The sequence below is a fragment of the Xiphias gladius genome, chromosome 7 (assembly GCF_016859285.1).
Source record: "Xiphias gladius isolate SHS-SW01 ecotype Sanya breed wild chromosome 7, ASM1685928v1, whole genome shotgun sequence".
Lineage (NCBI taxonomy): Eukaryota > Metazoa > Chordata > Actinopteri > Istiophoriformes > Xiphiidae > Xiphias > Xiphias gladius.
This window is the reverse complement of record NC_053406.1, coordinates 10,890,423-10,916,651: the sequence shown is the minus strand read 5'-3', so window position 1 is coordinate 10,916,651 and position 26,229 is coordinate 10,890,423. Positions and strand designations below refer to the sequence as shown.

Here is a 26,229-nt window from a genome sequence, read left to right as displayed (position 1 = left end):
GTGAATGAAGAAATAAAAACAGAAAAAAAAAAAAAAAAAACATAGGCAGGACCAAGAGATTCTTGGAAAACTATTGCATCACCGGCCCTTTTCGCAGAAGACATTTTGACATGTCACAGTAGAAAAAGCACAGGTGTAAATAATAAACTTAATAAATTCCAGTTTGCTGCTTCAGGTTCAGGGTCCTGGTATTGTGCATGCTGGCTCAGTTACACTGGCTCTGTGTGAATTCGTTTCCTCGGTCATTCATTAACTGCTCCCTATATAATAGTTCATTCTAAAGTGATCAATTTCAGACGCTTGTAAATATAAAAAATTAAATCAAATTTGGGATACCACTGACAGAGCTAATGTGGGATTGTAAATTTCACTTTTTCATGAGACACTATGTATTGTTGGATTGTTAGTAGAAGGTAGTGTACACGTCATGGTCACTACTTTTTTGCTACATTGTGGGAATGTTTGAAGACATTATACATTATAGTGAATACATTTTACACTCTCAAATTTCAGACACTCAAAGAACATGGCGATGGGTAGATATAGCACACTATATAGTAAATAGGTGGTTATTTCACACACAGCTGGTGTCATTACTTACTGAGACACTTGAATAGAATAGAGCCAACATTAATGTGATTAGCAGTACTGTGCTTTTTCTATTATGACAAGTCACTAAGCAGCGCAACCTCCACACCTGTAAGCAATGTTGGAGAATGCTTTCCGGCTCAGACCACAAGTTTACACCGTTGAGACATCATTTGGCAAAAGCCAGCCGTGGAAAGACTAAACATATGCGCTATCTCTGCATCTATGTTAAGACATGGTATACATACACATAGCTTTGAGACATGGCTTTAAGGCAATGGATTCACAGTACGTTAAACCACAACATTTCACCAAAAACAAAATCCCAAAGTTGGACTGCGGCTGTTGTGAGACAGTGGAGCAAACGGCTGATTTCCCATCACACAACAAATACACACACAGCATCTACTCTGCAGTGTGAAAGGCTTTTAACTTCCATCAAGTATGAAGCTCTTCCTCCACAACCACTGTAAGTTTATTAATAGTTAATTAATAATTGACTAAAGGCAATAAATAGTTTTTGTCCCAAAGCCCTGGACTGAATTTTAAACCACATTCTATTCAATTATAAGAGTGCGATGCTGTGATATTGTTACCATTCCTTATTCAAAATATACTGTGGTATAAATTTTAGGTCATACCGCCCAGCCCTAGCCTGTCATATAGTGTGCTATGAAAATGCCATTGCTTATCATGAGAATTCTATTGCTGTAGATATTGTCTTGTAGCTATGGAAAAAGTAATATGTGTTTAGTGGTTAAGTTGCAGAAAAGTGTTCCCTGGCTGTTTTTCAAGGAAAAAGACACATCTCACACAGGCATACAGAATTGCGCACACACACATTCAGTACAAGCACTAACCACACGCGACCACACACACACACACAAAGAAGCACACTTGTCTGCAATAGCGCGCACACACGCAAAACACACACACACACACACACACACACACACACACACACACACACACACACACACACACACACACACACACACACACACACACAAAGAAGCACACTTGTCTGCAATAGCGCGCACACATGCAACACACACACACGCACACACAGATGCAGAGGGGATGGAAATATGAGTGGAGAATGATTCAAGCAGTGGTTACTATAGATCTTCGGGAGGGGGGGTGCACAAGTCTGAAAGAAAAGAAAAATAGAGAATGATGAACAATATTTTGACCTAAACTAGTAAAATGCTTGGTAGATGCTCCAATCACTAAACCTTAGAAGCGAGCATGTAGAGATATCTGTGGCAATACACACATAGAAAAACAGGTACACTTGCATTCATGACACTGCACATCAACACTCCTTTTTTGTCAGAGAGAGGATTTTCCATTTTAGTCTGTTAATTCGTAAATCCAGGTTCTGGTTCTGTTTGCCACAGCATCTTATTAATTACCGTGGCTAAATACAATTCTTAATGTAGCAAGCAACATGCAAGTATAGAAATGTCTTGTCTGTTTGGTTTAACTCTGGCTGGTACTTTGATATTTATCTAGATAGTTGTATTTCATATTTTTCTCCATAGTGTCCAGGCCAAGCTAAGCTGTATAAGAGACATAGTGCCCCTGACAGTCAACAACAACAGTCCAGATTGGTTGAAATGATAAAGTATTTACCATGGGAAGTGTTGGGGGTAGGAGCTCCACAGTCTGCTGGTTCAGTAAGAAGACCCAGCTATGGTTGCCTATAAATACACAAGAAGAGGTGCCCAACAGCACGACAACAGGTTAGCTTTCAGTCAATAGAAGGAGAAGGTTTGAGGTTTGTAATCCATTTATAGGACTGTGTGGTTTTTCTTTTGTGCAAATAATATTTTGGACAGAAACTGTTGTATATACCAGGACTTTGGTAGATAAAACCTGCTAGGATAAAAGCCTGTGTGTTGCACGTAAACAGAACATGTGCTTTCACTACACTACATCCCAGCATAAAGTGAATTTGGGAATAGGAGTAGCTCTGTACAGCTAGCACAGTGGGATATGCAGTAAAAATCAGTATATACTGGTGGTATCTTTCAGGACTAAATGTTATTTATAAATGGCATACACCAGTAGAACAGCAGCTGCATACTAATAGGTAATTCTCATATGCCACATAAACAAATGTGGCATATCATTCGCTACTTTTTGATCTTGGTCCTGCTGGTAGTTTCTGTTTGAGGATTAAGGATGTTATGGTGAAATTTCTTACTTGGTTCCCTCCTCTGCAACACCCTCAGCCTCCAGTTTACCCTCCTCCTCCATCTTCTCCTCCGAAATCAGTTCCTGTTTCCGGTGTCGTCGAAGACATTTCACTACTACCATGGAAAGGATCAGCAGAGCTAATGCTCCACCCACCGATGCCCCAATCGCAACTGCAATGGTTGAATCCCTTGGCGGGGGAACTGACAAGAGGAGAGGAGAGGCTTAAATATTTTGTAGACAAAGGATGGAGACAAGTGCAGTGCTGGCTAAAAGCTCTACTGGGCTGATTAAACAGAGTGGAAAAAAAGAAAGTGCTGCTGAGTTAGCCTGTGTCATACGTGAGTGTGTGTATACGTGAGTGTGTGCATGAGTTCGAGAGAGATGCTGAGGGGCGAAGTTCTACCTCTTGTTGGTCATTAATAAGTAAAAAGCTGACTCATCACCAGTAGGTCCTCACGCTTCAGGAAACACACACAAAAGTACGGTGGCTGAGAGAGATCAGTGCACTACAAAACGCAAGCGAATGATGCTAACTTTCTCACCACTTTTGACAGCACATACAGTATGTCACTTTTTGGAGGAAAAGGCTTTAATCCATATTCTGGGTTCATGTTGCTGCAATTTTTCAAACTTGTATTTTTGCCAAAATACAGCTAAATACATTTCTTCCACTTGTAGCTTGTATCTACTTGTGTGATTATCAGTTACAGCATTAACAGCTAATTGTGCCAACCTAAAATTGAGTGTTTTAGCTATATTTTGGTGCATATTTTGGAAATTATTCATGAGCCAGAACTGCTATAGGCTGTCACAAAACACTGGCTGCTCAATCTCAGGCAAGTGGCAAGAACAGGATGCTTAATGTCACAGCCATTGAATGGTCTACACTCAATAGTGTTATGTCATCACATAAATAAAGTCTTTGAAATTGTAAATAAAATTAGTGAAACGGTGAAGCCCACAGCAAAATTCACCCAAGACCAGACACCCAATACTATGTTTTTATCTGTTGCACTCTCCCTCAAAAATGCCCTTTTGGATTTTGGTTTAGAAGTGCATGTAAGCCCCCAACTAAAAAGGGATTGTATCTTCAAGGCAAGGGTTAGGATTTATAGACAATTACAATTTGGTATATCTTCATCAAGTAGAGTAAAGTATCTTACGTTCAGTGACAACGTTGAGCTGTATGACTCCATGTCCCTGGATGCGGTCTGGGGGGTTTCTCACATAGCAGTTGTAAATCCCCACGTCCTCCACCTGAACATCTGATAGGGTGATTGACAGATCATTCTTATCCAGGTTCCCAGCAAACATGACTCTCTCTCCAAACCGGTCTGACCGCAGAGGCACCATTCCTTTTTTCTTATAGTATGTCATAAACTATGAAGAGAGAGAGAAAAAGAGAGTTTATAACTGTCGTAGAGATTTAAGATGTAGGTGCCCCAAGTATTAGGGGTTTTTAAGCATTTAATGACTAGCCATTTTACCATCTCCTCTGTATCGTTGAGTGATTCTTGGTAGGTCCAGTTCATGGAAAACTTGGTAGCATCCATCTTGTAGCAGGAAGTGAATGTACAGGGGATTCTGACAGTTGTTCCATTCAGTGCATTAATGTAATTGGCCACGAGCACATCCATGCTTGAACAACCTATAAATAAAAACAACAACAGTGGTAACAATGCCAGTACCAAAAACAATAAAATGTCTGAGCTGCAGGGATTGAAACAAATTTGACTTTAAATATTTGCCAGGACTTTGAGAAAATATAGATAGAATTACTGATGAATATTTTTAATTAATTGAAATTATTGATATCAATAACAGAACAGTAGCTTGCATTTATAAATATAATTGTTTAAGACCTCTAAAAGGAAGGTAAATTTAAATAATGAAAAGGAAATTCATTGCACAAGTTTAGATATAGGGAGTTATTTTATGTCAAAATTGTACAGTAAGTAACGAGTGTTAATGTCAACGTAAAGAAGCAAGTCTTTTTTGAGTTTGTCAAGATGAGTCAAAAGACATCAGACTTGTGGCTCTAGTTTCAGTCATGGACAGTAAATCAAGGCACACACTGCTGATTTGTTGTACAGTTTAGTACCTCATTTAGCCTCATCTACAGGTTTGTGTTTACATACATACCCTAAGCTAGGATATTTTAGGGCTGCAAAACAACTTGAGGAGAAGAACTAAAATGTGCAATGCCTCAGCAGTTTCAACTCGCCAATATGTAATGGGGATGTGTTTCTCCATGTAACTGCTGACTCTTCCTCTGCACTCCATCTGGAGAGTGCTGTCTATCAGGCTGACAGGGATTTGATGTGAATTCGTCAACTCACAGACCAGATTTAAATGTGGGCAAGTCCCACAAAGTGACTGTAGAAGCAAGCAATATGCCTACTATGTCCTTAACAATTCCAGGGATTTTGGAAACATAGACAAAAAGACAATAGCACAAAAAGTGGTGTCGCACAGCATGTTTGTTCAATCCATTTAAATCTATGGCATGAGCCTATAGGTCGTAAATGGACTTGCATACTGCATTTTCCAAGCAACGGCTATGCCTGGAGAACAAAAAACATGCTTCTGCACAAGTTTCCACTAGAACAGCACTTTTTTTGCTGAGAGCTTAAGCATCAATTCAGTTATCTTATTGCTGCTTGCAAATGTGACATCCATGTGGAAACATCGGGACTTCAGCTTTAGTCCTTACTTGTGATATTAAAATGTAGGATGTAAGCTTGACTGCAGTTAGTGATTGAATTGTATATTTCACCTTACGTTGTAAGTATGCCAAATTATGTCAATGTCATTGTATGAAATAATGTGGATAATCGGTGTAGTGGAAGCCATGATGTATTGTTTTTTTGCACTCCCTAATTTTAAGCAGGTTTAACTCTTTGTCTCCTTGTGTATTTAAAGTAATTCAAATCCCTGCAGTAGATGAAGTTATCAGAAGGGGTGGGAGGATAGCATAGTCTTCGATTTGGAACGCTAAAAGAGAATCCCATGATCATGAAAGGTTTTGCTGACAACATCTTTCTTGTACAATAGTAGCTAAAAGTTGTGTTAGATAGTTGCATAGACTGGTCCAATAAGCCACTTTAGGAAGTATCTTGAGTTTAACATTCCAAAATGAAAGTCACAAGCATATACCTGCATATAACTTAACTTGAAATTAAATTAAAGTATTGTTAATTTTCCTCCTCCCCTCTAGCATTATATCTCAGCATGGGCTTATACTCCCCAGACAGAATCTCTTCCTCTCTTTTAGTGTGTGTGTGTTTGTGTGTGTGTGTGTGTGTGTGTGTGTGCGTGTTTGCGTGTTTGCGTGTGTGCGTGTGTGAGTGTGTGTGATGGGACTCTGCACCATTCTCTCCACTGCAGTCGGGTGTTTCTGGCTCCCTTCCCACTGCTGCTGCACCACTCCACAGGCCTGCCTCTCTGCACCCCCCCCCACACACACACACACACCCATGCACTTGCTACATCCTCACCCAACATCCATATGTATAATTTACACAAATAAACACAATTTCCATGCACACAGCTCACCACCGTCAGGTGTGTTGTGATGCAGCTCAGCACCTGCTTCCTGTTCTCTCTCTGCCTAATAAACACACATAAACACGCATCCTCCCACAAGGTGTGTATTGTCAACAGTGAGCTAAGAATGCTAGCCGTGCTATGTCAATGTCATCCCTGCATACTAACCGATCACACAGCTAACACTGACACATACAATCAGACATCACTGTCCTGCCACACACACACACACACACACACACACACACACACACACACACACACACACACACACACACACACACACACACACACTATACACATATGTGCCTTTGCTACTATAGGTCTTACACAGATACATAGTGTGAGAAACAGTTTGATTCAGGCTCCTGCTCCTGCTGACTCAGCAGTCCTGTGGATAGTGAGAAAGAGAGGCAGATGCAGAGACAGGGAGAGACAGAGAATTGCTAACAGATGAAATACTGCAGTGATGCGCCCTCATGCGACTCCTCCCTCTGTCTGCCCCTCCCTCGTTCCTCTCCCATCTTTGTCCACCTCTCTTGCCACCTCTCACGCCTCTTTCCTAGCACCTCTGCTGGCCGACCCCTCTACTACCCTCAAAATGACGCTTTTTCTGTCTCTCCCCATCTACACTTTCCAGCACTCCATGCATTTCTCTCACTTATGCCCTTCTGTTTCCCTCCATTGTCCCCTTCTCTGGCAAGGTCAATGCAGAGAAAAAGGTAAAACGTAGGTAGGACTGTTACATCATCTTTCTCTGCCCTCCCCATTCCTCTTTTCCAACTCTGCATGACCACCTTTTCATTAGGTTTTACATAAGCATGCAATTCTATTCACAGCAGAGGTTTTATGTTGGTAAAAATATCAGTTTTCATTTAAAAGAGGGGTATTTGTGTAAAGAGGGTAAAGCCTGACTGCCTGACTGATGGGTAAAAGATGATGATAAAAGAAAGATGGTACTGCCAATGGTTACATCTCTGAGCTATAAGGACCTCTTAAAGAACATACAGCTTTTATTTTAACAAGAATAGAAATGACATCCATACAATGTTCCAATTTGTATTTAAACAAGGGAGGGTATAAAAAGCATATGCATACCTGAGTTGGAGAGGCACCACAATACATTGTTAATGCAAGTGCATTTTTCCATGACTAGTATGCAGACGTTTTTATCTCCTCAAACTACAATCCTTAGATCATCCAGGAAAGTTTCAATAAATATAAGAGTAAGTAAAATTTTTATAGTAGCCTTGAACTAAGCTCCCCCACTCCCAGATCCCAATCCAATTAGGCATCTGTGGACTAGCATGGACAGGGCTTTTGAGAGTAAGAATCCACTGATGACCAACTTGACAAAAGCGCAGAAAGTATTCTTTGAAGGTGTCTCCTAAAAGTGATTTAAAGCTACTTTAAGGGCGCAAAGGCCTCCAGCTAAGTGACTCAAAGATGTTACAAAATGATCATTTGCTAGGACTGAGTAGTACAATCCCTGAAAGTGCCACCACTCAATTGTTTTGGTGTAGAAGATGGTTCTGACTGGGTTTAAGGTATAATAGGTGCAGCTCCTGAGTGGTTTAATAGGGTGTAAATGCTGGTCTTGAGTGGGTTGACACTTTAGGGTTATCAAACAGGCATCCTCCTTCTTGAAAGTTTTTTTAAGGAGATAACTATCTATAGAGTGCTGAGCAACACTATATGGCGCCCTTCAATGTCCTTCTTTAGCTAAAGTCAGTGGCTGTTGCTTTTTGCAGCTTGTTTTTTGTGTTTGACTCCCGACTCTGACCTTTACCTCCTTCAGAGCCTGCCTCTACAGTACAACCCACTTTAACTGGGAACACTTGTAAATCCCATATATGTCCCCGGGGCAATATTAGCTCAACAATGATTGCACCACAAGAAGTTAGGCCGTAACACCAGATGTGGTCTCAGATTGCTTGTTGCATTTTTTTCTTCAGTGCTGGGCTGCATTTGGTGAGGCAGGGTCTGCTGAAGAAGAGCTGGTTGTTTGTTTCTCCAAGCCACAGGCAAAAAATATTGTGTGTTGGAGATTTGCTAGTTTAGGATGGGACGATACAATACTTCAGCAGCTGCTGCTTGGCATCTGAATACTTGATTATGTCACCACGTATACCATAAAGAAGAAGTGTTACAACTGACAAGTTACAATTATCCATTTGGTATTTGGTGACTGCAAGTGGTAAGAAATAGGGTGAAAGGTATTGCACTAGAAACACAGGGATGTTCTGGTGTCAAGCGTTACCATGGTTTTTACTTTTACCTCCTAACACCAGAAAAACACTGGCGCTAAGGTGAATCATTAGTTATATTTTCAACTTAACCACACAGATCTATTTTTTGTGAATATGTTGACCTCTTTGTGCTGCCTTCAAATCCTTTTAGGTCTGCCATTGTTTAGTTGTGATTCAGTTGTGTCCTGTTGGGCTTTGCTCTAGTGCCCCCTACTTTGGAGAAAGTCACACTGCATTCTGCAGTACTCTACCCTCAGGTGCCAGAAGCGGGGGCAATCAGAAGTCAATACAGCTCACTACAGAAAAATGTGACATCAGTCAGGGATTCATGGAGGAGTTTCAGGACTCCTGTGGGATGGAAAAGCTTTTCTCTGATTATGTCATGACTGGACCGAGGAAGGGATAAAGTTATAAGCAAAAACAGCCCAGTGTGAGCCTGCAGCATCTTTGTGTGCTATGTTACTGCAATACTAGTGGTAAGTGAACACCACTGCACGTGGGAGACAAAAAAAAAACAGTAGCACAGACAGGGATGCATTATCCACTATACTGACCTTAATTCACTGCAGTGTTATAGGCATAATAGCTGCACAAGACCGTACTCCCTTAAAAATCTAATTTATGTTCAATACTGAAAAGAACAAACATCAAGGAAAATATTGACCAGACTGAGTCAGAGTTTTTTCTGTTCCTTGTCCTCCTCTCCCCTCCACTCTTTCACTCTTATGCATTATTGACAGTTGTGTCTACTTATAGTAGAGTCACAAAGTCTGGCTGGTTTAAGCTACAGTACATTTTAAACCTTCAACAAGCACTTACAGGGTTTGAGTGGAATCTACAGCAGAGGTACACATGTACACAGATGGACATAAAGGTAGACTAAAGCTTTTAGTATTGGATGGTGGTAGTGTTAAACATTATGAGCAGAGTAAATCCAATGACAGTGTTGTTGATCAGTTAAGCTTCAATTCATTCTTCATCAAAATTCACTTGAGCTCACAGCTACTGAATGGGACTCTGAAGACATCTAAAACATCTAAAGAATGGGAAACATCAGCATCTCTCCCATAATTTCAAATTTTGCTCATTGTAGACCATCTAAACTGATTTCTTTCACTAATTCAGTTTTAAACACATTAGAAAAATTAAATTACCTTATAATTCTGTGTTAGAAAGGGAGATATACTACAATACAGTAGGACTGTAGGGAAAAAAGTGAAATAGTGATAGTTCAACACAGGAATGCTGGTTAAAAAAAAATGCAAGAACAGTAATATACTAAAAACCTTTGTTACATTGGAAAGTCAGATTAAATTAACTGTAACTTTATAGTTTTATTAACAACCCAGGATTGGCTACATTGTCTGGTCTCTCTTGGTTGACAATGTCATGATGCAAAATCATGACATTTTCTTCTTTTCTTTTAAAGCAGTAGGTCTTGCAATGCCAGTTGCTCTACTGTTGGGGAGGGTGTCTTAAAAATGTTACTCTACTTATAGGAATAATAAATTTTAGGCTTTTTTCAAGGAACAAATGAGACTTCTTCTGAATGAATTGAAATGAATACGTTGAGATATTTTATGCAAAAATAATATTCATAATAAAACAAAGATAACTTACTGTTCATTAACATGTTAGTAGAAAAGTAAAACATATTTTAATGTATTGTGTAGTTCTCCTAAATGTAAAATAATGGCCTGTGACACCATGGGAAGTGTAGTTCCTGTTCTTTTTTTTTAAAGTCAAGGCACTGCTGGGATTCGAACCCAGGATCTCCTGTTTACTAGACAGGCGCTTTAACCAACTAAGCCACAGCGCCGACAGCTGCCCCTCACCTTGCAGAAATATCTGCCTGCCGGCGAGAGCCACAGGTCTACTGTTTGTAGCGGTTATCAAGTAGGCCCAGTTTGGTATTTTGTTTTCTGATAGAAACAAAGTTGTTAAATTAAGGTTTTGACTGAACTGTGGTAATCTTAGGCTTCTGCACTTACTAATGCCATTCGAGGGTTGCCCTTTGGCCTGCTTGAAGTCCATGCCAGTGCATTTACAGTACATGCCTGCTGTTTTCAGTGTCCTGCTGCCCTCTAGTGCCCCTCGGTGGTAACTGTAACTGTGTGGTGGATGAGTAAAGTTAAAACGCTAATGGGCAGAAGGAATATCGGTTGGAAACTGCAGCGGAAATTTAAGTCCATAGGAAGACTACACTGCCAGACTTTGCTGTCAGCCTCGACTACAACTAGTGTTCTTCTGAAAGAAAGCACACAATAAATGAAAAAAATGTAACTGTATTACTATAAAACTGTCTTACTGAGTGCTTTCTCATCTGAATTAAATGCCCACAGTGTGTGTGTTTATGGTAAAGGAGTCAATATAATATTGCCTGGTGATGGGTAAAACGTTTCTCCTTTCTCCCATGTGAGCAGCACTACCTTTACCGACCTTAGTTGTTTTCATGAGAGAGCTCAGGGTGTGTCACCGCATCTGTTGTCCAGACATGATGTATGCAGGCATTTTACAGTCTAAACTATGGATACATATTGATATATGTACATCTCTAATTAAAGGAAGTTACAGTCAACTGACGGGTTCAGATTTTTAAAATAGTAACAAGATTTTGATTTTGTTTTGGGGGTATCTCAAAGTGATAGGACAATATAAGATGTATTTTATGGAATATTCTTTAGTTTGGACAGTTGAGCAGCTTACATAGGGTATATAGAAACATATTAAAGATGAATGTAGTAATCTTTCATTTTTCCTTTAGCATAGGCTGCGTCCTCTTGAAAAGAGCAAGAAAGGGGAACTGTAGCTTAGTAGCATCTCCACGCAAAAAAGCTCCACAGCAACAGTAAACTTTTGGGTATCTATTTTTTTTAGCTGGCATAGGTGCAAAAGCAACGGATGCTGACACCATCTAAAAATACACCGTTGTGAGCTCCCCTATGTAATTTCCAAATCACTGAACTGCAACACTTGATGAAATAAGAGGACAAAAGGACCATTTGGAGACAAACTTCAACTCAGTTTCCTCCAACTCCATTTCCTTGTATGGTATCAAACTGGACCAGATATTTTTTCACAGTCTCACTCAACCCAAAATCTAGTCTCCTTTAGTATGGTTTTAAAGTGTCAATTAAAGTGAATGAAAATGAAATTTTCCAGAATATGCATGTTATTTTTTTTTCTCCCATTACTTTTATATCCTAGACAAACAGTCTTCGGTGATTGCCTCTGTGTGTGAATTGCATAAAAACAATAAATAAAAATTCAGGTGCTAACACCACCAAAGATTTTGGAATGATCCCACCCCTCTGTGTCTAACATACCTTTCTCTCCCTACCTAATAAACCATAGGTTCAACCACTCAATGATCTCTCTCCCTGCATGATGACTCTGCCCTGCCCAACATCACGTTTCCTGCTCAGGGTGATAACCTCACCTCGGCTTGGATGTGAAGCCCAGTGAAGAGGGACAAGACCCCACAGTAAACATGTGGTCTACATGGTCCTCCACGGGATACAGTGCGAGTTCATAAATCTTTAAGTTTAAGTCTCTCTTTGAAAAGAATATTTTCTTTCATTAAACTGTTTCTCACACTGCTTGTTTTTTCATCACTAAAGTGCCGGTGTCATTCTCTGCTAAAGATATGACCACTTACGGGTTTCCCTCATTAAAGAGCAAGGAAGATTTCATATTTGGTGAGTTTTACTAGTGTTACACATACAGAACATGCTGCAGTTTTGAAACTGACAAGAAGTGGCTTTACTGTCGCATTTAACGGTTCAACTACAGCAGGAAGGGAGTATGTTATTCAAGCTCAACACAAAATATCGCCTGTATAATGCAGGATTACGTTGGCCTTATGTAAATCTGCTGGAGAGCGCCGGCTTCATATTAAGGCCTCCTTGATCATTCTCAATTTGTGTAATGATGCCGTGGGTTTGATCAGATGTGGGTCACACAGGGTGCTGGCGTGTTTTTGATCTTATCTGTGAATTATCATGAACCGGTCTGGGCTGGATATCATCCTGTTCACATCTGCTCTCTGTTTCGTGCATCCATGCGTTCATACAAATCCATAGACCTATTACAGATGAGCACATATGTAGGTTTTTAAGTCTGCTACTGAATACAGGGCCCATGAACATCAGTAGCGCATTATTAGCCACTTATTACAGGCCTATTTCCATCCATCACTCACAGAGCCCTTCGGTGCACTACCATTCTGGGTACAGCCTACGCCAATATTTATTTTTATATGGTGCATCATAATCCTGTTTAAGGGCTGTGATACAACAGGGCACTCACTTGGCTGTCAACAGAGGCTAAACAGAGACGTATGAGGAAAAAAACAAGTCCTTCCAGAACTAACACAACAGACCGCACGTCAGTTTATCCAGAAAGTCTTGGAAGGAGGCCACAACGGTCCGGATTTAGTGGATTCCCCAATAAAACTGGGGAGAATGCTGGAGCAACAATTAACCGACATCGTCTCACATCATACCCATTGAGGCCCCTTCTCTCTTCCTGCCTGACACACACACACACACACACACACACACACACACACACACGCACACTCAGAAATGAGGAGAAAAAAAGGCCTAAAGGTGCAGCAGCGTGCGCGGGCTATCATCCTATCGAACTGTTGATCCGCGTATCAATGTAACGGAGCATCGATCGCTCCGACTGTTTTTCTTTCTTACCGGAGAGCGAGAGCAGCAGCAGCACCGCGCTCAGCAGCTGAACGCCGGAGCTCCTCTCCTGCGCGGGGGAAGACATTTTCTCTCCTTCTTGTTTCTTTTCTTTTTTGTTTTTGATTTTTTTTTTTTTTTTTTTAACGACGTTTTTATCCTCTAGAAAAAATAATAATACAAAAAGAGAAGCGGGTCTTTTCTTGGCGTGCGCGTTAAAATGCTGTAAACTGGATTTTTTGTTTCAGAGGCAGGACATGGCTGGCAGTGTCTTTAGCCGTATGACGGTTGATACCGTGGTTGTCGGTCTGTTTGGGGTTGAGGAGGGAGGGCAGGACAGGGAACGCTGGAATAAGCAGGAGGCGAGCTGTAAACAAGCGAGTTGTGATGAATGGTAAATATACTAAAGAGCAACAAATAAGATAAAAAAAATTAGATAAAAACGGTGAAAGAGTTGACCGGAAAAAAACATAAATGTATTGTAGTTGTCTTCAATACTAGGTACACGGTCACAAGGCTCTGGTTGATGCAGTTGTGTTTCTAAATTACTTCAGATCCAGTTAGGAAGTTCTGTACCGCAATTTCTCGTTACTTATTGGTCGATATATACTTATACCGATATCTGCAGCAAGCTAAAATCGGCCAACACTTTATATTGCCATGGCTGATTTATCAGTTTAGCTCTATGTGCCATAGCCATCACATTCACCACATCTCAACCCATGACAGATTTTAGAGAGATATGTTACACAGCACTCTCCACTACTATCATCAAAGTACCAAATATGGGACTATATTTTAGATAAAGGTTGTTCCTTCTAGCCACTACAGCCCCAGAGCCTTGGAGAATAAGTGCCAAATAGCACCGATGCTGTTCTGGAGCCTCGTGTTGCCCCAACGAAGGCACTTCACGTTACGTTTGGTTTTAAGTTGTCACCCTTGTGTATAGACATGTAAATCAAGATGCCAGGCATATTCATATCATTTTAGGATCAAGTGGGAGGTACAACAAGTAAACCAAAATGAAGTAACAACACCAAAATGAGAATAAGTATTTGGGAAATATAATATCTGTACGGATGAGGAGACCCTACTGAGAGGAACCAGGCTGCCATGCAGACAAACAAAAAATTAATCAGAGACCATCGCAAAGTCAAACTCCCTCCTTTAATCCATTCCTCCATCCATCCTTCCTGGGTGGGAGGCAGGAGGAGAGGATACTGGGAAATAAAAGAGGCCAAACACTAACTGGTGGTCACAGGTAGCACCTCCATCCCCCCTTTTCACTCGTCACTTACTGGAGGCAAAGAGGGGATGCTAAAAAAGAAGTGTGGTGTATGTTTAGTGAAAAGACAGAGGCGATGGAGAGATGGGCTAGAGGGAGACAGCGTACAGGATAGAGGCAGAGGAGAAGGCTCATTAATTCTTCCCAGCTGACTGATAATCTCAGTTTTCCAGAAAAGCGGGTGATGTCGGGATGGAGTAAAGAGGAGAAGAGAATTAGAGAAAATGCCAATACAGGAAGGGAGGGAAAATAAAAGCCAAGACGGACTCAGGAGAGTGGTTTGAAGACATTAAGCCATTCGTGGTAGAGGAGGAGGGTGGGCTGGTTGCCAGTCTGTGGTTAGCATAACAACACTGCTTACCACAGTGAGAGACAGCTTTCAGATTTACCGTCACAGCAGTGTAGAGCATCTGCTGGCAGGCCTGTAGGCTAGGTCATACAGTAGCTTAAACATGCATAAAGTACACTCTTGTGGATAGAGGGTGGACATCAAGACGGACATACCGAATTAAATCAAGTAACTCTGCAACAAATAACACTGTGAAACTACAACATTCAGTTTGTGTTTTTTCTTATGAGATGCTGTATAAGACTACTAATTATATTGTTCCATTTGTTAACCTCAGTATCTATAATGATGCCTCCCACAACACTGTTTACAGTTAGTTCACATACACTGTACAATTTTATATTTATATGTTGTTGTATCAGCATACTGTTATAGGCAACTCTCCCATGCCGACATATACAACAGAAGCTATATGTGTGTTACTACATGTATACACGATAAAATCAATTTCATAATGTTTGTATTAATTCAATTCGACTGAAAAAGGGTTGGGAACAATATACAGAGCTACAGACCATCTCTGTCCTCTCACATTAGCTTGATGATTGTGCTGCTTGGGGCTGAAACGATGCATCAGTCTGGGGAATCAGCCTCGACTGTTGGTAACAAACTGTCAGCCACACCCAGTGATGTGTGTGTTGTCCCCTGGGTGTATGAAATCATTATCACCTCGTTTACTGGGTTAACACCAGCTGCCCCACTGATTCCACTTCTGTGTGTCAAACTTGTGAAGCAACCGATGCATGTGTGTGTGTGTGTTCATGTACTTGTGGATGGTCCTCACTTTAGGACAGACCATCAAAGAGCTGCTGGGGGGTTTTCAGGATTTAGTTTTAAGGTTCAGGTTGGAATTAAGTTTCGGTTAGGGTACAGGTACAGGTTAGGCATTTAGTTGTGATGGTTGAGGTGAGGATAAGCGGCTGGGTAATGCATTATGTCACTGAGGGTCCTCACAGAACTAGAAGTACAGACGTGTGTGTGTGTGTGTGTGTGTGTGGGCATTTTAAGTCTTTTTCACCTGACTGTTGGGGCAATGAAAACACTTATTAGAGTAAAGGATACCAATACGATAACACAAGAACTGTTCTCTTTCTCTCTGTCTCTGTCTCTCTCGTCTGTCTTTCTGCAGAGAGAAGAAATGTTGCTATAAAGAGTGCTCCTCTGTTGCTAGGCAGCAGGGATATTGTACAGGGGTGTATCCCGCTGACTGTTGCCGATTTTATAGAGACAATCGGAGGTAAGAGGTCTGTTAAGATAATAGACTCATAAGGTCTCAGATTTAGTGGTGGGATTAACGGTCTCTGCCTGCCATACGGCACAATTCACCATACTCTATTTTTTTTTAAAAACCTTCAAATTGAAAAGCACTGCAATTTCACATACGGGTTTTATTTTGCTAATTGTTTGAATTGTTTGTCTCCTTTTTTGGTTGCCCAGATTAATTTGATTTATCAGCAGATTGTGGAAAAGTTGAAAGGGGCATCTCCAGACCCTCACCGATAAACACACACTAAACTAGGCTATGTACACCGATCAGCCACAACATTAAAGCCTGTTATCACCGGCTTTGGCTAAGGAGGTAGAGCGGGTTGTCCACTAACCGGAAAGTCGGTGGTTTGATCCCCGGCTCCTGCAGTCTGCAGTCTGCAAGTGTCCTTGAGCAAGATACAGAACCCCAACTTGCCACCAATGTATCATCGGTGTGTGTGTGTGTGTGTGGAAAGTGCAGTATCAGTAGAAAAGTGCGCTGTATAATTGTGTGTGTGCTTTGATGAATGTGGCAGTAGTGTAAAGCGCTTTGAGTGGTTGATAACACTAGAAAAGCGCTATATAAGTGCAGTTACTGGTTTTAATGTTGTGGTTGATTGGTGCCAAGGCTAGCCAGAAATATTCAGATCAGCCTTTCATCCAAGCAAATCAACCACATCCCATCAGGTAATTCCACTCATTAGCAGATTTAACCAGATTGTGAAGGACACAGTCAACTTTTTAATGGAGCTTTCAGTCAATCCTGGTCAATTTGTAAAATGTGGAAAATGTGACCACCAGATATTCATGCCTGATGATGTTCAGCTGTCAATAATAAATGTTTTACTTGAAATGCACTGGAGAAAAACCTACTGCAAGGTATAAATAATGGAAGCCAGCTTCAACATGGAGGGCTGTATGGATAAAATGTATATGGCTGAATTTGACTATAACCTTGAACAGTAATTGCCAGTACCCCATCAAGTCTTTCAGGAACGTCACAACTTGTACTATAAAAGCGTCACAAAACTTGCCCTAGTTTATCACTGGTTATTATTTATGATTTATCGGTTGTTTGAAGGAAACTTAAATTTGGACTGTTTGACTTTACAAATTTGCAGAGAAGAAACCAAATTTGCCATTAATTTTGGTCTCTGTGGAGCTAGACAATCTAATTTGGGGAAGATGAGCAGGGTCAGTATGGCCTCCATCTCCGCTGGACCAACTACGGACATTGTTCTTCAGCCAATCCAGCACCTGATTTGGGTAATAGTAAGTATATGACAGGTAAGCCATGATACACTGTAGAGTCTCTGAATTCAAAACCCACCTCTCTGCAATGTTACCTTAAATAAAAGACACATCTATAATCCCTTACTAGTTTACAACAGAAAAAGAAGGGTGTAACCTTTTTGTACCACAGTTTTTACAGTGTTAAATTTAAACACAATTCTTTGCTGAAATTGTATGTTGTTGTCAATTATTGCCAGTGCTTTTGCTCTTTACCCATTTCCTTAATATGTAATTTGGACTGATTAATCCTTTGGTATTGACAAGCTATCACTTGTCATACTGTAAAAATTACTCTTTTTTTCTTTTTCTTTCTGTGCTCTCGCTGAAGGGTTTTCCTGTTCAGTTGCACCCAGAATCAGGGAAGATGAATTTTGGGATTGGCCACGCTCAGATATTGGGTTTTCATTGCTGATCACACAGAGCCTTCCTCTGGAGTTGATAGAGAGGTTGAGACAGAAGAAATAAGAAAGAAGAGCACTGCTGAAGAGTGAGAAAAGCCAGGAACAGTTAGTTCACTATATTACAGATTACAGAACAAAGTACCCAATTTAGATTTGCATTAAATGGGTGATAGTTAGGTAGTTTGATTTAGTTTGTACCCTGTACACTGCACAAGTAAAATTAGCTATGATAGTTTTACCAGGGGTATATTGGTCTACATTATCTAAATGTCTGACTTGGTGATTACAATTTGATTCTTTCAAATGTTTGTCTGATGTTTGTCACAAATGCAGAAAACACAAAGAAAGAGAACATAGAACAGCCTTACAAGCTCCACTGTAAATGTATTTCTCACTGGATCCAGAAGAGGGTACTATGACTCCATGGTTCACGCAGCAATGAGGTGGAATAAAAGTGTCACCATTTAAACAGTATTAATTTGATTTCTTTCTGAACAAACTTACTCTACAAGTTTTCTTCAGCTTTTTAACCATCAGCATCAGCATTCAAGCCAAAGATAAAATGCTCCTTTTACAGAGTGAGTTAATTAATAGTGGGATTAAATTTGGTCTGGGGTAGTTTTCTCTAATGACTGTGCTTTTTATTTCACTTTAAATTGGTCACATTAGAGGAGACTTCAACACATTTTCTTGTGATGACAAACACAACTAGATATGGCATTCCAACTGTACGCTAATTTTGCAGACCTACAGGACGTCATAATTATAGTATTAATATGCCTGGCCATGCTATTGTTCATCGAGAAAGGAGAAAATGACGGTATTCCTCTTAACATTATTAATAATTATTATCATTATCAATTATTACCAGGCATTTTTATTTCAATCAAAATTTCTAATTTTTTAATGTGTTATTTTTATATTTAAAGTGTATTTTTTTCTGGACAGAGCACAGACAGGCGTACGTCTCACACTATTCATGATCATATCTACACATTTTTTTTCTGTCAGTGCCCTGAATATTGACATAAGGAAGCCCAGGCATGACGACAAAGCAGGAGGTATGATAGTAGGATAGGTATGATAGATGATCCTCCGGATAAGCTCAGATGTCCACCAACGTGCCACTGGGATACAAGCTCCACTGGGTTTGCTAGAATATTTGATTGACAGCTCTGCTCCTGCCTCCCTTTCTCATCATGTCTTCCACACATGTCCGTCCTGTCTCTCGCTTCTGACACTCCAGACTCCTTGATCCCTCATGTTTGTACAGCACTGCAGAGAGCTACTGAAGACCACAGCGAGAAGAAGAGAGAAAGAGAGGGAAAGGGGAGGACAGAGTGAAAAAAATTCCATCTCTTTGTTTTTCTCTCTGTGGCATCTTGCCTTGTAAGAGAGACGCTCTTTGATGGGAATTTGAGAACTTAACACTGGTGTTTGTGTGTGTGTGTGTGTGTGTGTGTGTGTGTGTGTGTGTGTGTGTGTGTGTGTGTGTGTGTGTGTGTGTGTGTGTGTGTGTGTGTGTGTGTGCAGGAACCCGGGAGACCATGACAGACTCTCTCTTGTTGACTTCTAAAAGTCCTCCAGTGGCCTGAGACATGACGCTGTACCATGTCCTCAAATAACCAAAAGGATGCAAGGACAAAAACACAAACAAGAAAAGCAAGAGAGAAAGAAAAAAACATGAGGGGAAGAAAAAAGTTTTAAAAAGTACGAGCAGAAAAAATTCATTTAAGTCAGATAAAGTGTACAAGTGAGGCACTGTGCAAGAGGCAGAAATAAAGACAAATGAGAACAGCGGTAAAGTGGATAAAACAGAGGTAGAAATAATGATAAAAGTATAGCTCTTCAATGGGAACAACAATGAGACGTGTCATTCATCTGACAAGGTGACAAGAAGGATAGCTGCCACTCACCTTCATAGAAGATGCTGCAGATTCATTGACTTTGTGTCTTCCTGAGTTCAAACTGCGGTTAACAGCTCAGCTGGGTGAGGCTGTGGATGCCTTTTAAGTGAAATACAACATCACCACAGATTTTTAATTTGTTCATGGTGGCGTAGTGGGACCTGTTTGTGGTCTGCATGTGTAGATGGCCAGCAGTGACGCAGCAACTTCATAACTGACTGTATGACATAAAGCACAGCTACAGTATAAATCCAAGACAAACAAGGCCGAATCAACACAGCATAGTGATAAACACACACACAGCCATGGTGGTCTATTAAGCCATCAGTAAAGCCAGAGAGCGAGCTAAAACACAGAAAGGGAGGGGGTGGGGTGGGGGGAACTTGACTCATGCAAATTCAAGAGAAAGATCATCTTGTCTCACGAAGGTGAAGTAGGCAGTTACCATGTCATGAATCCCCATTGTAGTAATTGATGTAATGCTCATTTATGTTCTGTTTTTCCACCAAAATCTTGAGATTCCCAACAACAATACTGGAAAACAAGCTAACTTTCCCAGTTGAATTTTGTTTACATTTAGCCACATATGTATGTACACCCATCAGCCAAAACTTTAAAACAGGTATTGGTTTTAATGTTGTGGCCGGACCGTGTATCTCTGTTAACCAGATCTCAAATCTCATTGCTTCTGCCTTGCATTTCCTTTTCTAGATGCAAATCTGGGTAAACCCCACTCCAATCTAGCACCAATCTTAACCTGAAGCTGTTTGGTAACTGTTAGAAAAAAAACTTTTTAGCCATTTAATACTTTAGTTACAATAGTGTTGTTATTTAGCTAACAACTCTCCATAGGATGTATTAAGTCAACTTCAAATTATTCTTATTTGCATGATTTTTATGTCGTTTTGTTGTATGTTTTATAGCCACCATGACCTTCTTGTGTCTCGTCAGTTTTATTTAAATGCAAAGCATTTAAATAAAACTCTTAAAGTCTAATGGTCACATTAGACTTTAGGAGTTTAAATATAAAGCACATATATAAAACTGACTAGACACAAGAAGGTCATGGTGGCTACAAAACCGGGTGAGACCTGGGCCTGTTACACTATATATAATTTATGTAGCCTATGTCTTGACACAAAGCCTAGATAATCCTGGCTGTGTATTCATATCAGGTCTGTGTTGTGTGCCAAGACATCACCAGGCTTAAATGGTGTGACTTTCAGTCTGTGACAGATTTATAGAACTAAACCTTGTTAAACAAAGTGGGACTTGTTGTGTCAATAGGGTAACTTGACAGGAAAGCAAATTATTGGCATCTGGTGTTTGGTCACATAAGACTCTAAGAGTTTTAGTTGGCTTCACACAAGGCTAAGGTGATACCTAAGAAGTGGATGGGCCACGGCTTGTGATAAACCTCCGATATTTTAAAGTCAGTAACAGGACCCTTTCCCCCAGCTCAGCTAAGGTAGTCTGCCTTAGATTTAGATATTGATTTAGTAACAAATCTGTGAAAAGAATTAAGTTGCAGGTAAATATGCAAGGAAAGCACTACGGATTGTACTGAGGCCAAACCTGAGGGAGGATAATATTTTCCCACATCACGTACAATATGATACCATGCAAATACTTCATCCTTATACCAAACTGGCCGAAAGTGGAACAACAAGTATCTAAAATGTCATGTGAAACCCTAGCTACTTTTGTTCTTCTTGTTTCCAATTTCATAACTCCTCTTATGGCTGTATTTCTTTCTCTTATTAACTGTGTCTGTGCTCTTTTCTTCTCTTCTGTTCCCTTCTCTTCGATGCTGGGTAGAGCAAAGGATAGCAGCTGTGATCAAATATGCAGGTCACCATTTGTGCTCCATTCGTTTAAATCTGGCACCAAAGTAGAAGGATCTAATTACTTCTCTCTCATGCAGAGCGGGTAAAACCAGGACTACCCAGCTTTGTCAGTGTAGAAAACTGTAAAATCTCACATTTTCTACACTTTTTTTTAAAGTGAAAATGAAGGCTTAATCTTATTAGTGTTGGGATTCCAGTAAACCTAATTTGCAGTATTGTAGAACATCAAGGTAATCTAATGGCTCTTTAAAGAATACAAGACAAATTACACAATGAGGACTCCAGCATTCAGATAATGAGGACTACCTATGACAGAAATGACAGAAAGAAAAAAACTGTTATCTATTACAAAAATGCATGCAGGATGCAAGAAAAAGCACTGGCCCGATGTGTGCCTGTACTGTACGCATACAGTGTTTACACACTGATCGAAAAAATGGACTCAGACACACAAAGTCACATACAAATAGACACACAAAATGCCCACAGAGAGCCCCATGCAGAGAGATTTGCAAAATGAACCAAACTCCCTTTTTTGAAAAAATGTGCATCTATCAAAGAGGTCTCAGCCTGCGCTCGTCTCTTCATCTCTTTCTCCGCCCGCGTCGTCCTTCTTTATTCTTCTCGAGGGAAATTTTTTTCAACAAAAGTCAAAGTGAAAGTATTTTAGAGGGTGACATTGACAGCTTTGTTTGGAGATTATTCAAGGAGAAGAAAGATGATGAGTGTGTGTGTGTCAACAGCAAAGCAACATCAGCAAACTGTTGCAGAATCTATTTACAGCCAATCACACTGACATCACCATGGATTTTAAACTCAACCAGTATCACATTTCTCTGCTTGGGATGTCAGTCTCCCCCTATATTCCCCCATTTTGACCTATCCATCATTAATACTGCTATTGACTGTTAAAATCTGACTTTCCTTAAAGGACGACCCCAGCAACAATCTATCCTTCGTGTATCAAAGGGGTCCAGAAAAGTGATTGCTATATTGTTGTGGACGGCAGCTTTAGTCAGCTTGGATTCACAGCAGCTACAATGGATTCAAATGGTGACCCTGAGTCGTGAAAAAGAAAATCTGTCAAAATATAATGTATATAAGTCTCCATAAAACATCTCAAACCACTCCTGCAGCCTAAACAATTTCTCTTTTATGCTCAAGGCAACGATAACTTCTCAAATAAATGGTTAAATATGCTACTTTTGGTGGAACTTTGCAGCCACGTGGAGGTGATAGTGTGACAGAAACTAGTGCATTATACTGTCTTCATGGGAAACTATGATGACAGCAGGACTCCAAGGATTGTGATGACAATTATTTTCATGGCCTAGCAAAATGAGCCAAAGGAGTATACATTGTACTCCAAACCTTTATTAAATAGGGGTGGGAATGCAGCCCTGGAACATTTGTTACAATGTACTTTTTATAGTAAGCTTTCTCTTACTGATGTTCTTCCATTGTTTTCATCCCCTAACATGAAAGTAGAAGTAGAAGGTGTAATCATTTGGGTAACGATGACTTTTGGTTTACTTTGGCTCAATAACTTTGTTAATTACAACCTTAAATTAAGTCTGATGAATACTGAAAGATGCGTGTACTTGCACATCAACACACATTTTAGATGCCCAAATGCACTGGCATATCTGGACACAGATAAAAGCACACTTACAGATGCTGAAAGGTGTGGTCGTAACCACACAAATACTCAGAAAACACACGTGCTTTCACAGCATGCAGGCGTGGGTCCGACGGTAATTAAAAAAGCACTCAGTTCTTGGAGTCACATGGTTACAACCTTGAGAAGTGCATAATGAGAAGAAAGGCTAGTCAAAGAGCAGCGGTCTAACCTTCACTTGTTCCCTGTATTTTAACATTCTGTGAATCGCCTCATCACCCTTCATCATACTTTCAAATTTTACCTTAAAATACCTTTTTACCACCAATTGAAAAAGCAAGCTTTTGTCATTCTTAATCTTTATTTCAGTGAAAAAAATCACACAGGGACACCAATACACTAATAATGATAAATATCCTGTAAGCAGTGCTATGATAATGATGAGGATAATCAGAACAATGATAAGAGACCATAACAGCAGACCTGTAAACTGTTCCAAAACACAGATAACAGTTTGCATGGGAACCCCAACACAGATCACGTTCCTCTTTAAGTCCCTCTGGAGTCATAGTACCCAGATCAAAATCCATTTCGCTTTATGCTTTAAACAGAACAGGCTTTGATCTCCACCTCTAGATGGCGGGGGACTGATAATCTGTATGCACCAGAATTTTAATTCTATGACCAAATGTCCACACTGTAGGAACTGCTTAGCCACAGGGGGATGCAGGGTCTCTCCTACTGATGCCACTGCTGTGTTGTACCCACACAGAAATTTCATCACCTTCCAATGCTACCTGAGAAAAATAGTTAGCTAATAAACATGCTGCCTATCTTCATGTCAAGTTAAAGCCACACGGTATGTCCGTCTTTTGCTGTGTGTCCACCATTTCAGATTTGTGGACAAAACCAAAAGCAAGGTTCTTCATAACTGCCAGCTGGCCTAGTAACCTTTGTTGCTGCTAATAAACCCTGTCAATGACTTCAGATATATATGGCTATATACTCTGGTTTTGACTTTAAATAGGCTCTTACATTGTGAAAATGTCCATAATATTGCTACAGCTTCTCGCTTCTCTGGTACCTTACAGTTGGTCCTCTTATTTTCTATCATTTCTTCCCCACCAAACTAACAAGACCAGTGCTTATGACTGGCTCTTTGGCTGGAGATCTGATAAGTAGAGCTCCTCCAGCATGTTGGTATTCTTGCCTTTCTATAACAGCTCTGATAACATGGTACAGGAGGGATGGCAAGTGAGAAGGGACACGCTGCAACACTCTCGGGAACAGTGCTGGGCAAGTGTGCTCCACTTTTTGTTCTGCCAGAACAACTCTGACAGCATGTTAATGCTAGTGAGGCAACGGGTGCCAATACTCTACCCTGTATTAAGGTTTTCCACTCGAGCAGATGCCATATGTTCTTTTCTGCCACAGCCACACGTCCCCTTCCCTTTCAGTTTTGCCTTAAAGGGACCCAGTGTAAATGAGGGTAAAATCAAGAGATTTTTCCCTCAGCTTTCTGTTGCTAATGCGTTTCTATGTTCAAAAGCCAGCACAGTTGGGGGAAAAAACAGTCTAGAAAAACCATCACCATTCCTTTTTCCTTCACTGTAAAAGCACCCTGTTTTTACATTTATACTATCTTCATATTTTTCTCAAGGAATGGATATCCATATGGCACACGATCTTTGGCATATATCACGATCCATACTTATACTGAAGCGATGTAACTCTTTCTGATAGAATGTTTATATACTGGATCAAGTACAAGTGTGTACATGTGTGTGTGAGTGTTAAATAGAAAGAGACGATATAAGATGGAGAGAGGCAAATCAAACAACAAAAAAAAAAAGGAAAAAAATTGTTTGCTCTGGAACAAATATAAAAAATGCACATTAAATCATTGTCTATCTTCCTCATTCGCTTGTTTTTTCTTGCCTTCTTCTGTTTTTCTTCCTTTGATGGTAGTGAGTTTGTTTCTGTAAGAGTGACAGAAAAAGTGAATTTTACAGACTCCTGCAGTTGTTTTTCCAAAGGCAAACTTTATTACACCTCATCAATTTACATCAACCTAACAGTGTCAGATAGTGAGTCTGTGTATATTACCATGCTCCACAGTCAGTGAGAGTTGGTTATCATTTTCAGGGTAGAGACAGAGTATACACGTACTTACATATGATACAATATACACTGCATACTTATGCCCCCATTTATAAGCACTCTGTACATTACTCTGTGATTTGGTCACATCACATTTCCTACACACAGCTTAGGGTAAAAAAACAAATGTGGCTTTAGCTCTTACAATAATTACAGCCTTATGACTTGCTTCCCTCTCTCTATTGCCCTTCATTGCCTCTTTTTATTCTTTCTTAATCTGTTCCTCTTTTCTTCATGTCTCTCAAGTACATTATCTGGAGTGACAAAAAAACAACAACAAAAAAACAAAAAAACACTTCAGGTTGCCACCATGTCTACAAGTCTGTCAAACTGAGTTGGGATCATCATTTTTTGGTTTGATTTCTTGTCAGTCTTTTTTTTCTTTCCTTCCCTGATCCCTCTCTGTGTAGCTCAGATTTATCCAACATTATCCCCATCTGAACCAAACCGACTTGTTTTGGATTCCATTTTGTTTGACAAGATATTTCCCGGCACCTCATTATGAAGAGAGGGATGAGTTTGTTTACTCAATTTACCAACTTATCCGTCAGACTGAGTTTGGATTAGTCTTCATTTTTGGGATAGATTTACTTTTCAATCAATCTCTGTCCTGCTCTGTCTCACACATAAACACCTCCCTCTTTCTCTCTCTCAGTCTCGTATTTTTAATAGGAACAATATTTGCAAACAATTGACTGAGATAAAAGGCACCTTTACATTAAATCCCCCGTCCCCTTCCCTTTGTATTTGTGTAACTGGATAGTAAGTGTATATCAGTGTTTGTGAGTGTGTGTGTGTTTGTACGTACGTCAGAGAGGAACCTTGTTTTTGCTGTAAGAACA

General features: G+C 40.2%; 1 protein-coding gene and 1 non-coding gene across 3 annotated transcripts; both read right to left on the bottom strand.

Moving 5' to 3' along the window:
• Positions 1 to 1,595: 1,595 nt before the first annotated feature.
• Positions 1,596 to 13,528, bottom strand: scn2b (sodium channel, voltage-gated, type II, beta). 2 transcript variants are annotated; one of them, XM_040130553.1, is made up of 6 exons: positions 13,292 to 13,528; positions 4,278 to 4,438; positions 3,954 to 4,170; positions 2,798 to 2,990; positions 2,224 to 2,291; positions 1,596 to 1,738 (listed from the first exon to the last, which is right to left on the bottom strand). In XM_040130553.1, the coding sequence occupies exons 1-5, from the start codon at positions 13,365 to 13,367 to the stop codon at positions 2,282 to 2,284; spliced, it is 657 nt and encodes a 218-aa protein (XP_039986487.1). In that variant the 5' UTR covers positions 13,368 to 13,528; the 3' UTR covers positions 1,596 to 1,738; positions 2,224 to 2,281. The 2 variants fall into 2 exon arrangements, with proteins under 2 accessions (XP_039986487.1, XP_039986488.1); XM_040130554.1 differs by lacking the exons at positions 1,596 to 1,738; positions 2,224 to 2,291 and having other exon boundaries at positions 2,794 to 2,990.
• On the bottom strand, positions 10,331 to 10,404 carry trnat-agu. Its single transcript has one exon. It is a non-coding gene; the product is annotated as a tRNA-Thr (tRNA).
• Positions 13,529 to 26,229: the final 12,701 nt, after the last annotated feature.